At 44.2% G+C, this 15311-nt stretch overlaps 1 protein-coding gene across 1 annotated transcript in view; it reads left to right on the plus strand.

Moving 5' to 3' along the window:
- PLPP3 (phospholipid phosphatase 3) overlaps positions 1 to 15010 on the plus strand; it is an 85867-nt gene extending 70857 nt beyond the window's left edge. The window contains exon 6 of the mRNA XM_017877267.1: positions 13089 to 15010. Within this exon, the coding sequence (XP_017732756.1) occupies positions 13089 to 13214 (126 nt within the window). The 3' untranslated portion in view covers positions 13215 to 15010. The remainder of the gene's footprint in view (positions 1 to 13088) is intronic.
- The last annotated feature ends 301 nt before the right edge of the window (positions 15011 to 15311 follow it).

Genomic DNA, 15311 nt, shown 5'->3' on the forward strand with positions numbered 1-15311 from the left:
GTCTCCCTCTGTCACCCAGACTGGAGTGCAATGGCGCGATCTCGGCTTACTGCAAACTCCGCCTCCCAGGTTGAAGTGATTCTTCCGCCTCAGCATCCCGAGTAGCTGGGATTACAGGCACCCACCATCATGCCCGGCTAATTTTTGTATTTTTGTAGAGACGGGGTTTCACCGTATTGGCCAGGCTGGTCTTGAACTCCTGACCTCAGGTGATCCGCCCGCCTCAGCCTCCCAAAGTGCTGGGATTACAGGCGTGAGCCACTGTGCCCGGCTGCCTATTGTCCTCTTTTAGCCACATTAAGCCATTGTACTACCACCATTTTACAGAAGTAACTAGGCCCAGAGAGGTAACTTAAGTCATCCAGGGTCAGAGAGCTAATAGACAGCTGCACCACGATTCTCTTGGACTCAAAGCTATGCCCTCTGCACTCTGCAAGGAGAGGAAGTCCCTGAAGCTGAAGGCCCTGCAGTTAACCCGAAACAAAAGCTGCATAGTTAGCTGCTTAAAGAGTATCATTTAATTGTGTCACAGAGTCCTTCCTAACTAACCCTTTGGGTGGATCCAGTTATTGCTTTGAGTTTGAAAGCCTGATTTACAATGTAAAGATGGTTTGGAAAGGGGTGATAAATATCTTTCCCTGCCTTTCGCCCACTCACCTGTGAACATGCAAGAACAGGGACTCAATCTTACTTATCATTTTTCTCCAAATGCCTGACACCCAGCCTTGTGCTCAGTGGGACCTCATGGTCCAGAATGGCTTGGAATGGCAGCACTGAGAGATTCATTTCACTGAAGCCATCTGAGAGGCCCATTCAGGGAAGTGCCTGGAAGCTGTGGCTACTCAGAATAAAAGTTTGGGAATGTTCAGCTGGGAGAAAAGAAGGTAGTGTCTTTTCCAGTCGTAAGCTCCCAGGATTCTGTTGTCCTGGGTTTGATTGTGAGGGAGACAGAAGCAAAGCTCAGGACCCTGGATTGAGCAGAGATGGGTAGATCTGTGGGGAGGTGTGGGGAACCAGAGACCACATGATGAAGACACCAGGTACCCGGGAGAGGGAACTGTGAGGAGGATCACGGGCATCTGCCTCATGGGTTTTGCAGCTTTATCAGGGTTGTGCAATGTAGCTGTCACGTGCCAAGCAGGAGTCTGTGGCCTCTGCTCTGCTTGTGCCACGTTACAGAACTTTTCCCCACGAATCAGGGCCGCTGTGCCAGTGAATCCCAGGAAGGACCAAGTTCTCGTCTTACTGACGACTATGGCTATACTGAATGGTGTTTGAAACACAGAGACATCACCTGAGGTTAGGAGGATCATAAAAAAAGCAGCACGTATGGCACAAAAGCCACCGCTTGAAGTGCCAAGAAACACAGAATCCATTTTCCAGTCTGCCAGATAACCTCCTGAGCCAAGCCTCTACGGACTCCCTGTTAACTGAGATGTAATCTTCGCCACATTTGCCGAGAGCCCAAGCACTTAGAAGGTAGCAAAACTGGAGTTGACCCCAGACAGTCTGACACAGAGCTGGCACTCCAAGACTCAGACTTTGGCAGGCCTCCTCTCATCTCTCTACCCCTTTACCTCCCGGCATGTCAAACATTTCAATATTTTCCAACACCCAAGTTTCTATATTAGATAGCTGTCCCCTTTGATGGAACACAGTTCCAGTTTCACTTCATCTCTGATGCAGCCTTCTGTGTGAGTTGCCTCTGGCTGCTGTAACAAATTACCTCGCATTTAGTGGCTTAAAAGAATGCAAGTTTATTTTCTTACAGTTCTGGAAGCTGGGAGTTAGAAAAGGGTCTCACTGAGCTAAAATCAAGGTGTTGGCAGGGCTGTGTTCCATCTAGAGGATCTAAGGGGAGATCTGTTGCCTTGCTTTTTCTAGCTTTCTGGAGTTACCTGCATTCCTTGGCTTATGGCCCCGTTCTCCACTTTCAGAGCTAGCAGCATAGAATCTTCACTTCTCCCTCTCCCTCTCTCTCTCACATGCATACACTTCTCTGGCCTTTGCCTCCATTTGTCACACCTTCTTCTGTGACCTTTGTCCTTTTGCCTCCCTCTTTTACAGATGCTGGGACCACCTTGATAACCCAGGATGATCTCTCCATCTCAAGATCTTAGCTGAATCTCATTTTATCATGTAGCATCATTAATTGCTTCTGGGACTTAGGATGTGGGCGTCTTTGGGGGACATTGTTCAGCTTTCCACAACTTCCCCAGTCCCTGAAGACAGTATTGTCTCAATTCCTTCCAGTCCCCCATGACCCTTTGCACTTTCTTCCTGCCATGGCTTTAGGCCTGATCTATTCACTGCCTGCTCATATGTGTGTCTCCTCAGCTAGATTGTGGGTGCCTTAATAGCAGAATCCGTGGCTTAACCTTCTGATTATTTATTCTCCGTGCCTAGTATAGTAGCTGACACAATAGGTGCTTCATCAGCATTGGATAAATGGTGAATGATGTATTAGCTGGTGGCTTCAGGCCAGACACTTCTCTTCTGGGCCTAGTTTCCTTACCTGTGAATTGAAGCTGGAGGCCTTGTAGCTCCATGACCTTTGTGCACAGGCATTCTGTGGCACAGCTGACTTTGTAGTAACTGAAGTACCGTGCGTTACCCTAGAATGTTGGTTCCATAACTGCAGAGCCTTGGGCAACAGGCATGACAGCCAAGAACTTTTACCTGGGTCTGTTGAGGGTAGATCCTGTCACAGCAGGCAGACTTGTCTAGACAAAAATCACATGTCAAATGGAAGTCTGATTTCCTCCTCCATTGCTTACTAATTGAATGTTTTCCAGAAAGGGAAGACAATGGAAGCCAGCACAGACGGAAGAGCTATACAGTGTCATGGACTCAACACAGACACAAGCACTTAGGGTCAGCTAGGCCTGCCAGCACACCTTCAGAGATCTGTACAGGGGTACACGGGACAAAGGAGAGAGCCACAGCCCAGATAGACCACGAGGTGCATGGGCAGACCCGGTCGTACCCAGACAGACAGACGTCCATTCTCTCTGTCTTGCCAGAACTCAGAACCACAGACACACATAAACAGAGAGACAAATTAAAAAAAAAAAAAATACAGGCTCATATTGACTGTCCCAGCCCCCTTCCCACCTACACACTCACTAAGTCACCCTACCAAGGATGTGAAATTTACAGCTGGACTCACCCAGGGACTAGGACGAAGGAACAGACATCGGTTCATTTCCTGTCTGGTGACAACTTGCATATCTGGTCACCTCCTCCCTGACCCTCTAACAGATGGCAAATTAGGGGCCCCTGGGAGGGGTCAGGGGAGGGCTCGGCTGCCATTGCTGTGGGTTCAGCAGAGGAAGCAGCTGCTCATGGATTGCATAAATACACAGCAGAGTCTTTCCTGGTTTTCCTCTTCCCGGGGGTGTGGCTCCGCTCGCCGTTGCTCTTTTGTGTGCTGCTGTCTTCCTCCAGATGTAGGGAAGGGCAAGGGCATTCTTTGTCTCTTCCCCAGTGAGGTGACCTTGGGAAAAGGCACCAGCAAGAATGCCAGTGTGAAGAAGAGTTCAGCGATGACAGCCCCTGCAAAAGGAAACTACAGTGCAGGGAGAGGCCAGGACACGCCCAAGGACACACAGTAGCAGAGTAGGAACCAAATCGCCAGTTTCTTGCTTCCATCTAAAGGGCTAAACAGTAAATTCCAAGCATGCTTGGCCATGAATTTGCAAGGCCTCTTCCTTCTCTAACAGGAGAGAGTCCCATCTATTCCCTTCTGACTTACCCCATTGCTGCCTGGGCACAGGAGAATGGATGAAATGAGCTCCCAAACCTCTTCTGGCCCTGCAAAAGTCTAGCTCTTTGCCCAGTAATGTGACCTTGAGTTAATGTGACCTTGCCACTGCTGGCCCTTACTCTTAGGCAGGTAGAAACATGGATGTGGGAGAGAAAAGGAAGCAAAGGAGTAAACTTTGGCTGCTAATGGATAATGACAGTATCTTTGTAGTACTCTACAACTGGTCAAAATACAGTTGACCTTGAACAACATGGGGACTAGAGATTCTGACCTCCAGCACAATAAAAAGTCCAAATAGAACTTCTGACTCCCTCAACACTTAAAGCTACTAATAGCCTACTGTTGACTGGAAGCCTTGCTGATAACATAAACAGTCAATCAACACATATTTCATATGTTTTATGTATTATATACAGTATTCTTACAATAAAGTAAGCTAGAGAAAAGAAGAGGTTATCAAGAAAATTATAAGGAAGAGGAAATATATTTACTGTACATTAGGTGGAAGTGACCACCATGAAAGTCTTCATGCTGGTTGTTTCCATGTTGAGTAGGCTCACGAGGAGGAAGAAGAGGAGGGGTTGGTCTTGCTGTCTCAGGGTTGGCAGAAGCAGAAGAAAATTTGCATATAAGTGGACCCATGCAGTTCAAGCTCGTGTTATTCAAGGATCAACTTTACTTCTAAAACTTCCTTTCTTGTTCCCCTGCTAAGATGGCTGGGCTGACGAAGCAGAGGCTCAGAGAGGGAAGTTATATTCCTGCCACTTGCTAGGTAAGCTGTCAGGATAAGTCACTTCACCTCTCAGCCACCTTTTCCAATCCCATGAGGTGGGGATGATACTACCTAACATGATTTCTGGATTGAGGATTTAGAGAATTAAAGATGCATCATGCTTGGCACATGCAACATGTTGATAGTGAATTGTACATTAAGTACTATGCTTTGTTTAAAGATTCAGAGCTAAAAGGAGTTGGTCCTTAAAGAGCTTATCTAGTGCAGTAGCTTTCCAAGACTTGACCACCATCTATAATAAGAAATACACTTTATATCATAACCCAATAGAGTCACCCACACATAACTAAAACAAATATGTCACAAAATAAGACTTGTCCTTACTGTGTGAGACATTCTAATATTTTCTATTAACCTTCAAAAATGCTGGTGATGACTACCTAGTTAGTTGATTTTGTAGCTTGCTAATGGCTTGAGAATGATCTAGTAGGAACAGACATGTAAACAGAGAAGTATAATAGAAGGGCACAGCTGTTGGGATGGGATACACTACTGAGGACAGTGCGGTTACAAGAGAAGAGGTGATTAATTCTTCTTGAGGGTGTTGTAAGACTAGAAAGAATTTTTAGAGTAGGTAATTCTTTAAAAATGAATGGCCATTTGCTGTAAGAAACAAAAGATAAGGAAGGGAATTCCACGCAGAAGGAATAGCACAAAGACATGGAGATGGGTGAGAACATGATGTGTTTTGTGACCCTAGAAATGCAGAACAACGGAACTTGTGGGATAATGAGGACAGGTGACCTCAATGAATAGTAGCCTGCTTCTCCCTTTCAGCTTCAAAACTGGATAGTTTCTGGGAATGGGGTCCCCTGCCTTTGTCGAGCCTTGGTCATCTTTGGGTACTATGTTCCTAAGCTCCAGCTCCTACTGCATTTAGCACCCCATAGACAGAGCTGTCAGTCCCCTGGGTCCTCCTTACCAGACACCCTCCCTAATAGCCTATGAATATTTTCCTGGAAGGTTCCTTGGCACAGATTCCTGTTCTCCATCAGTGTTGCCCACAACTTTCTTTAAAGGGACGGGGAGAGGGCCGGGGGCGGGTCTTGCTATGTTGCCCAGGCTGGCCTTAAACTCTTGGGCTCAAGCCATCCTCCCACCTCAACTTCCTGACTAGCTGGGACCACGGGCACACAGCAGCATGCTCCGCAAAATTGCTCTCAACTTTCTTTGCTTCTCAAAACCCTCTTTGTTCGTTTTGTGGGACTAATTTCCTTCACATTCCTCAACAGCAGTGATGATTTGAATAGTCCTTCATAAGGCTGGATGTGCGGTGGCTTACGCCTATAATCCCAGCGCTTTAGGAGGCTAAGGTGGGTGGATCACTTGAGTTCAGGAGTTCAAGACCAGGCCGGCCAACATCCCGTCTCTACTAAAAACATACAAAAATTGGCCAGGTGCAGTGGTGCACACCTGTAATCCCAGCTACTCGGAGGCTGAGGCACAAGAATGCTTGGACTGGGGAGGTGGAGGTTGCAGTGAGTGGAGATGGTGCACCGCATTCCAGCCTGAGCGACAGAGTGAGACTCTGTCTCAAAATAAATAAATGGATGAATGAATGAATAGTTCTTCAAAGTGTTTTCACATATATTTCATGTAAGCCTTACAGGAACCACAGGTAGGTGATTGATTGATTGATTGATTGATTGATTGATTTTTTTGAGACAGAGTTTCACTCTTGTTGCCCAGGCTAGAGTGCAATGGCGTGATCTCAGCTCATCACAACCTCCATCTCCCAGGTTCAAGTGATTCTTCTGCCTCAGCCTCCCAAGTAGCTGGAATTACAAACATGCGCCACCACACCCGGCTAATGTTTGTATTTTTAGTAGAGACGGAGTTTCTCCATGTTGGTCAAGCTGGTCTCGAACTCCCAACCTCAGGTGATCCGCCCACCTCGGCCTCCCAAAGTGCTGGGATTACAGGTGTGAGCCACCGCGCCCGGCTGGTGGATTTTAAAAATAACATTTGCACACAAATATAGGGCAGACCCATCATCTGCAACTGTAAAACCTTTTCATCTTGTATAATAAATTCAAGACAAGTGTGACAGCTTAGGTCACACACCAGTAGAAATTTTGGGACTATATTCTGCTGTCTGATTTCCAGTGTCACACTCTTTTCCATCTCATCATTTTCCCTCTCAGATATACGAGGAAGTCACTCAACAGAAATGCTCACAAATTCCCAGTGCCAAAAGCCACTGAAAGCCCTTTATTGCGGTCAAAAAATAATGATTGCAATTGGATAATCCCATCTAGTTAAAAAACAAGGCTACCAAAGATGGCTTTTCTTTAGATAGCACTTACTGTACTTAGGGCATGAGTGTGAGCCAGGTCCCAAGGCTTTCTCCTCTAAAGAGAGTTATTCCTTCCTTAATCCATGAGATTGTTCAGTGTTGTAGACCAGAAAGCTAAAAGGAAATCCCAGGGCCAGAGCACATGGGAATACATGTGTCATGTATCAAAGCCTATGGCCTAATGCTAAGATGGAAGGTTATTAAAAGTTCAATATGGGTACCAAAGAGAGAAGGGTCGTTCAAAGAAGGTAATTGTGTGCTCAGTGTAGATTGTCTAAGACACACAGCCATGCAATGGCGGGTGTGGGATTTGAGCCCATCTGTTAATCTCCACAGACTGTCCACTAATGGCTCTCTTAACTGTTGTCTGCATAACAAATAACTGTAGTGTTTGCTAAAATGCAGATTCCAAACAACACTCTCAGTAGGTGTTAGATGGACCCAGGAATCTGCTATTTCAGGAAGCTCCCAGGTGATTCTGAAACAGATGGTTTGAGGACAACACTTTAGGAAATACCAGAATAGATGACGCTCAGTTTTCTTGAGGTTCTAAGACTCAAAAATTCTTTTTCTTTTATAGTTATCTACCTTTTGCTAGCATTTCAGATCAATGTGTTATGTAAGGATGGGATTCCTATTTTCAAGGAGTTCACTTACACTCAGGGACTCTAGGAACATTTAAAGGATAATTTTATTGTTATAATCTGCCCTTAACAAAATTAACAAAATGATCCTCAAAATTCGCTGATTCAGCCATTCCTAGCAATGAAAGGAGGAAGCTGGCTACCTACCAGACTTCTTGTTTCTGATGTACTTGGTTCTTGGTGACCTCTAGGCAGGCAACACCCCAGCAGGGCTGGACTGTCTGTGCTTCCTGAGAGGTTAACATTTCCAGAGTGTGAATGCTGGTATAAGCCATCGGAAGCATCTTCCTCTTTGAGTGTGCCAACTCTTGGCCAAAGATAGCCCTAGAAACTGTAAGAACTTTGAGAGCAGATTCTGTTTGTCCTGTAGAAAACTCCCATCAGCATATTGCCTCTACGTCCAGCTAGAATGTGTCAGATTTCACATGTTCGTTCACAGTCTCAATCACTCTTTTTTCCCCCTCTCTCTTTTTTCTTTTTCTAGTTTGTTTTTTCTTATCTCCTCATCACAGTGAAAGGGGCTCTTGCAGCTTAGAGTTGTCTTGTGTGTACTCTTGCTCTTGAAGGAAGGAGCTACATTGTCCACAGTGCTTGGGTAAATTAGATCATCTTCCACCCTGGGATCACGGAACAGTCGACTCCTTTTGACTCAGGAGAATCACTGAGTGAGAATCACTTCCCCATAGATAAAGCCATAGAAACAGAAAGCAGATTGATGGTTACCAGGGGCTGGGGAGAAGAGGGAACGGGACATGGCTGCTGAAAGTTTATGGAGTTTTATTTTGGGGTAATGAAATGTCTTGGAATTAGATAAAAGTGATGGTGGTACAACACTATACAGTACCAAATGCCACTGGGGTGGGGGGGAATCACTCCCCCAAGACAATGTCACAGGCAGAGGAAAGCAAGTTATATATATTTCTTTCCTAGCATAGTTACCGAAATTTTAAGTTTTTATGGGAATAAGTGCAGAGATTTCTAGAGTTGAAAACAGAACTAGGAAGAAAAATATTGCCTCCCTCACACACATACCCACCCCAAACATATCACCTCTACCAGCTGCAGTCCTATCCTCAACGTTTCAAAATCCATCTCTTCTTCTTTGTCTTTACTGCATAGGTGTTGTTCAGGACTCATCCTCTCCTAGACTCTTTCATCCCTGCCTCCAGGCTCACTACATGCTTTCTGACTCCATCTCCATTTTAGTTACCATTGTGATTTTTTTTTTTTTTTTTTTTTTTTTTTTTTGGTCTGAGACAGAGAGTCTCGCTCTCTCGCCCAGGCTGGAGTGCAATGGCACCATCTTGGCTCACTGAAACCTCCATTTCCCAGGTTCAAGTGATTCTTCCGCCTCAGCCTCCCGAGTAGCTGGCATTATAGGCACCCGCCATCATAGCCACCTAATTTTTGCACTTTTTTTGGAGGGGGGGGGTTCACCATGTTGGCCAGGCTGGTCTCGAACTCCTGATCTCAAGTGATCCACCTGCCTCAGCCTCCCAAAGTGCTGGGATTATAGGCTTGATCCACTACGCCCGACCTCCAACATGATCTTAATGCAGGTCTTTCCAATGTGTTGCTTCCCCACTTTTGCCTTGACAATGATTCCTAGAGCTAAAACAATGAGATCTGAACTGCTTAACGTGTCCCAGGAGGCTTTTCAATATCTAGTCCTCTCCTCTCCAGCCTCTTTGACTGCTCCACCTTAGATATACTGAGCTTCCTGCAGCTCCCGGATGTGCTGTACTCCCTTTCTCCTGTGCCTTTGCACACACTATTCCCTTTGCCTGAAACAACATCCTAGCATTCACTGCCTGGTTAACTCTTCCTTATCCTTCAAAGCCGAGATCAAATAGACATCCTTTAGGAGAAGCCTTCTAAGGCCTGCTTCCCACTCCCCTTCAGTCTGGGTTAAATGCCACATTCTCTGTGCTTCCTCAACACCCTGGCTTCCCTCCATCATAATCCTTAATATGCTGTATTGTGGTCATCTGTTTACCTGGCTCTCTAACTCACTGGCCTACAAACTCCCGGAGGGTAAAAGACTGTCTTAATGTATATTCATCTTCATATTTTTGGAGTTTAACACATAGCAGGAATCCAATAAGTATTTATTGATTGCATTCATTCATTTTCCAAAAAGTAATGTATAAAATTCAAAGCATTGGAGAAACGGAATTGAAAACAAATGTTCTGCGCATTGTAACTTAGATCTCTTCTTGGTGCTTAGGGTATAGTTTTTCTTGTTTTCTGGAACTGTATTTATTGTCCAATGTGTCCTTTCGCACAGCAGAGATCTGTGGAGTAGGATTGTGGGCTGGGAGTGGGTTTATCCCATAGACCTAAGACAGCCACTTAATTTGTATAGACCCTTCCCAGCCTGGGCCTCTGGGATTTCTTTCTGGGTGGAGATCATCTTCTGTAGGAAATGAAACTGCTCCAAGCCAAGAAGCTTTTACTTTTGCTAGGTCTTTTTGTGTTCTGCTGTTCAAATATTAGGAAGACTGAACCCTGTTTCAGTCTTAACAGTATTATGTTTCACGATCCCCAAAACAGTGTTTATATAACCTCAAGTCATGCTGAAAGTGAAATACAGCTTAAAGTGGGATTCTGCTGGACCTCACTCAACTTTTCACCTCGCCGCTTGGCTCCGTGCGGGCAGTATTTGAGTATGTGGTTCCCCCTCAAGTCTGTAGGAGTTGTATTGTCAATAAGGTCCAAGGCCAGAGTGCTTGCTTTCTAGTAAGTAGAGAGAATTTTTGAAATTCAATGACAAACATTTATTAAGCCCTTGTTGTGTACAAGGCTCAAAGCTAAGTGCTTTGGGTGATTCAGGGTGATTAGGGATAGGATTCCATCTTCAAGAAGCCTCCCATCTAGGAAGAAAGGCCGATAAGCAAAGTTTTGGACACATGGGAGAGCATGGCTTTCTCTGGGTCCAGTAATTACTTTGGTATCCAGATCATTAGAGAATGTAACACCTTCTATTGAACTATGCAACAGTCACAGGTTTAGATCTTCTCAAGTTATTATTGCCTTTAATCTTCATATGATTCCTATCTTGCAGTTAGGAAATGGAAACCCTAAGATGTAGTGACTATGAGCTCAGAAAATTAGATTGGGAGATAAGCCAGTAGATTGAGGTGGTAGATTGTTCAAGATCTTGAAGGGGAAGGTGTTTGCTGGGGATAGGGGAGCTGTCCCCAGCTATATTTGCCTTTGGCAGATGGGATGGATTCTGGGAGAAAGAGCTCTAAGAAATTAGACCTGTACGACTTATTTTCATGAATCTAGCTGCTAAGCTGGGATAAGTGAAGTTAAAAGTAGTGATGGGCCAGGCGCAGTGGCTCACGCCTGTAATCTCAGTACTTTGGAAGGCCGAGGCAGGCAGATCACGAGGTCAGGAGTTCAAGACCAGCCTGGCCAGCATGGTGAAACCCTGTCTCTACTAAAAATATAAAAAATAGCCAGGCACAGTGGCACGTGCCTATAATCCCAGCTACTCAGGAGGCTGAGACAGGAGAATCGCTTGAACCTGGGTGGCAGAGGTTGCAGTGAGCCGAGATCGTGCCACTGCACTCCAGCCTGGGTGACAGAGTAAGACTCCATCTAAAAAAAGAAGAAGAAGAAAAAAAAAGAAAGTAGTGATGGAGAGATTGATCAAAACCTCTTCCTCTGAGACAAAGTGAAGGATAAAGGGGAGGATCATTTTGAGCTACAGATGAGGACATTGTTGTCTGCACCTCTCAGATGATAACATCATTTTAATACAAAAAGAAGTAAGGCCACTGGGGGAGATCAGGGAAAATGTGGGGCTGGGGCTGGAGTGGAGAAGAGTTGAAAAGTTTAATTATCTTCACACTGAACTTTAATTGAGTCTGTTTCCTCATACTGGGGACACTTGAAAACTGTTTCCCAAACCAACTACAAAGCATTTTCTGGCAGGGGAGCCTAGAGCCTACTGGCAGGTTGTGCACAGATCTTTTTTTTCCTGATCCTCAAGTTTGACTCTCACTAGGACACAAATCTTTTGGTACCATGGTTTTCACTGTTCAAACCTCCTGACAAAAGAAAGGGAGAAAAGACTGAATTTTTTTCCCTTGCAAAGTGATACATCCAATAGCACTCAAACTGTGAATGTATTACGATGTTACACTTCTTGGCTAATATTTCATTTTCTTGTAGTAGCATAGAAGTAGCCTAGCTTTATTTTTTTTTTAACAACAAAATAATACTTATTAAATGTTTTGGTAGGTAATATATGTAATGGGTACAAAATGCAAAAGGTACAACAGGTTTTACAATGACCAGTAAACATCTGTTTCACCTTTGCCTTCTAGCCACCCAGTTCCCTTCTCTCCAGGTAACCAGCATCACCAGCTTCTTGCTGTGATTTTTATAGCACTTTCTTGATTGCTGTGTTGCTACAGAAGGGACATTGTGAAAATGAGTTTAACAAATAATGCAAGTCCCTACTGTGGCCAGGCCCTGGATCGCTAGAGCCTTAGTTTTGGTAAAATCTTATTAAGAACTTCGTTTTCTTGCCTATAATGTGGCCAGAGTGAAGCCATAGTGCTGTCATTAGTAGTGAGCACATTACCATCTGCAGGACAAAGACTCATCAATTCAGAAAGCTGTTGGATATAGGAACTTTGATAGTGTTTTAGTTGCTATTTTGAAACCCAGCCATGTGTTTCCTATTAAATTACATGACTGATAGCTGCCGCTTATGGTTACTTAGTAAAAACTCCTGTTGCTAAATGGCTCAAATGGATGTCTGTGTATTTCTTTTGCCATCTAATACAAAGCATAAATTTTTCTTACTCCAGTAGCTCATCAAACCTTTGAATCTTTCATCATAAGTTCATTGAGGCAGGAACTATGCCTGTGCCATCCTCACAACCTTTGCAAGTGGCATTCAATAAATGTTTCTCAAGTATTATAAGAAAGACTCAGTGAGGTCACATTCCCAGGAGGAAAAAGGACGCTAGGAATAAGTGATAGGAGATTTTTCATTAACCTTTCCTCCAGGTTAGTTGCCAACTTTCTCAGCAACGAGAACCTGGTTTCTTGACCCCCATCAAATGGTTGATATCAGTAGGTTTTCAGGAAAAATAGTCACCACTGCCTGACTTCAGCTCTTGCTGATAGGAGTTCATGTTGGCTGATCTTTTCTGGTTACACCCTGGATTCCTTTGTGAGGAAAGGGAAAGTAGTGTGAATTAATGACTAAAACTAATTATGACCTGCTTCCTTTGTTTAGGAACTTATCTTTCATTGCTATTCGTTTGCCTTGAGAAATAAGGAAATGTGGGTTGCAGATATGGGCACTGGACTGAGAGTCCTTAGAAGTGGATTCTACTGAACTGGTGTTGTGCAACCTGGAGCATGTCACTGCCTTTTCCTGGGCCTCAGTTTCCCTATCTGTACAATAAGCCTTGACAATATGATCTCTATCTCCCTTCCCTATTCAAAGAGTTATGATTTGGGGCCCCTTTTCCTGAAGTCTGTGCTCCTCTGACCTTCCTTTACCCTGTGTACCCAGACCCCAGATATCAGTTACTGACTTCGATCTCTGATTTGTGCTTCTAGGTTTTCTTCGTGTCTGATCTCTTCAAGACTAAGACGACGCTCTCCCTGCCAGCCCCTGCTATCCGGAAGGAAATCCTTTCACCTGTGGACATTATTGACAGGAACAATCACCACAACATGGTGTAGGTGCCACCCACCTCCTGAGCTGTTTCTGTAAAATGACTGCTGACAGCAAGTTCTTGCTGCTCTCCAATCTCATCAGACAGTAGAATGTAGGGAAAAACTTTTGCCCGACTGATTTTTTAAAAGGAAAAAAAAAATGTTTTACTTTGTGGCCTTCCAAAATAGGTAGTGTTCGCCTATGTGGAAACAACAGCAAACTAACACCAAGTGCCATAGTCCTGGATGTGCAATTGGTTTAAGTGTTCATGTTCTAGTGAACACGGCTTGTTCAGGAACAAACACTAAAATGATTTGAGTAGAGGCTGCTGGTCACCTTTTGTGACCTGAGGAATCCCAGGCCTGTGAGAAAAGCAAAAATTCACATTGTAGCACACGATGCCAGAAATAGCACTGAATCAAGAAAATAGCCATTGCAGAGCTGCCCTCTTGAGTCCTTCTGTCCATCCCATTCTATTCTGTACTGTGACTTTAGTTCAGGAAGTTTTGTTTTGTGTTTTAAATAGAAGGAAAGAGCAAGTTTGCTCAGTCAAGTGATCAGATCCCAAATCCAGATTCCCAGTGCTAAGGCCTTACCACCTCCCCTGCCCATAGGCCAACAACCATAGTTCCTCACATTAGTGATTAGCAGACTCTTTGTGGACAAGTGAATTTCACAAATAGCACAATTTCAGAAGAAATCAAGGGCACAGGCCCTCACTTTTCTTCTTTTGACGCACCATCCTGTGATGTTGAAATGTCAATTGCAGGAGGCTGATGTTGTGCACGTCAATCACCGGGCACTTGCACACTCTTAGAAACAGTTCGACTTCGGTTACTGCCTTCTCCCTTGAAATCCTTGCTGCGTGCCCACCAGGATTTCCTGTGAGGGCTCGGGATGAGCAAGGCATGGTCTGCCACCAGCTGATGGAAAGCAGCCTTCTGTACAACAGATGGGAGAGTGAAGGGGGCAGAATGAAAATCGAACCAACCTTTTAGCTGTTGCAAATCAGAAGGAGCCAGAGAGAAGCAGGCAGTCTTATGCCTGAGAGGTTACCCTTCAGGATGACAGAGCTGAGGGTCTTTGTAGGAGTTGCTCTTGCTGTGTAAAGCACTATTGTCTTGGGGTTGACCCCTAGGGCAGTTCTTGATAGGTTCTGCTGGGCAGAACATATGGGTTAAATCTCGGTAGAGAGTTTTCCTCATCCTCTATCCATAAGTGTCCTTCCATGCAAGGTCCTACTCTGGGTGATAGACAGGGACCCCTTCTACTGAACCTTTTGAGGAAAGGAGGAAGGAAGAAATGCGTTTAGATCTTGGATGCAGACCTTTCAAAGGGTTACATGGAACCATATGGATCAACCACATGCACATCCTTACTACAGAATCCGTCCTTTCATTTCAACTTATAGCAAGCTATGATTTTTATATATAAATATTATATAAATAATGTATAAAACATTAAAAGTTAACTATGTAAGATATTATTTCTGAAACAATTTTAGCTATATCCACTATGATTATAAACTGTGTCTCGACCTGTGTTATTTACATTAGCTGCTTTAAAAAGCATTGAGTTAATTTTTTAAATATCAACTAAAATATCATAGTTCTGTGGTAGACATTGTTTTATAATGAAAGAAATAACTGCAACTAGAGAAAACTGTATAAAAACATTAAATTGTCAGTATTTTTGTAAGGTTCCATTTTGTAAAGAGAATAATATTCAAAGACTTTTGTAGCATACAAAGTGAAAACTTGTATCTGCGAAACTATACTTGTATTAAATGTGCTTTTTAAATAAAAGCTCGTAACACAACTAATTAAGGACTTGCAAGCCTGGAGTGTTTGAGAGATGTTCGTCTCAGGTGTGCGGGTAGGAGAAGGAAGAATCACAGGCTGGCCTCTTTGAGTGGGCTTGCCTCATCTCAGGCACCAACTCCTGATTTTTTTCAGTGGGAAATGTGGTGGTCACAGGGTAGATACCGATGTCTGCTCTGCTCTTTCATCTCTGAAAGCCTGTTTGCAGAATGAGGCCCTGGCTCTACCCTCATCTCAGGCTCTTCTAGAGACCTTTTGTATTCTAAAGGGGATTTTTCCATCAGAGAGGTAGGAGTTGTAGGA

This window comes from Rhinopithecus bieti, unplaced genomic scaffold (genome assembly GCF_001698545.2).
Source record: "Rhinopithecus bieti isolate Rb0 unplaced genomic scaffold, ASM169854v2 scaffold_6380, whole genome shotgun sequence".
Lineage (NCBI taxonomy): Eukaryota > Metazoa > Chordata > Mammalia > Primates > Cercopithecidae > Rhinopithecus > Rhinopithecus bieti.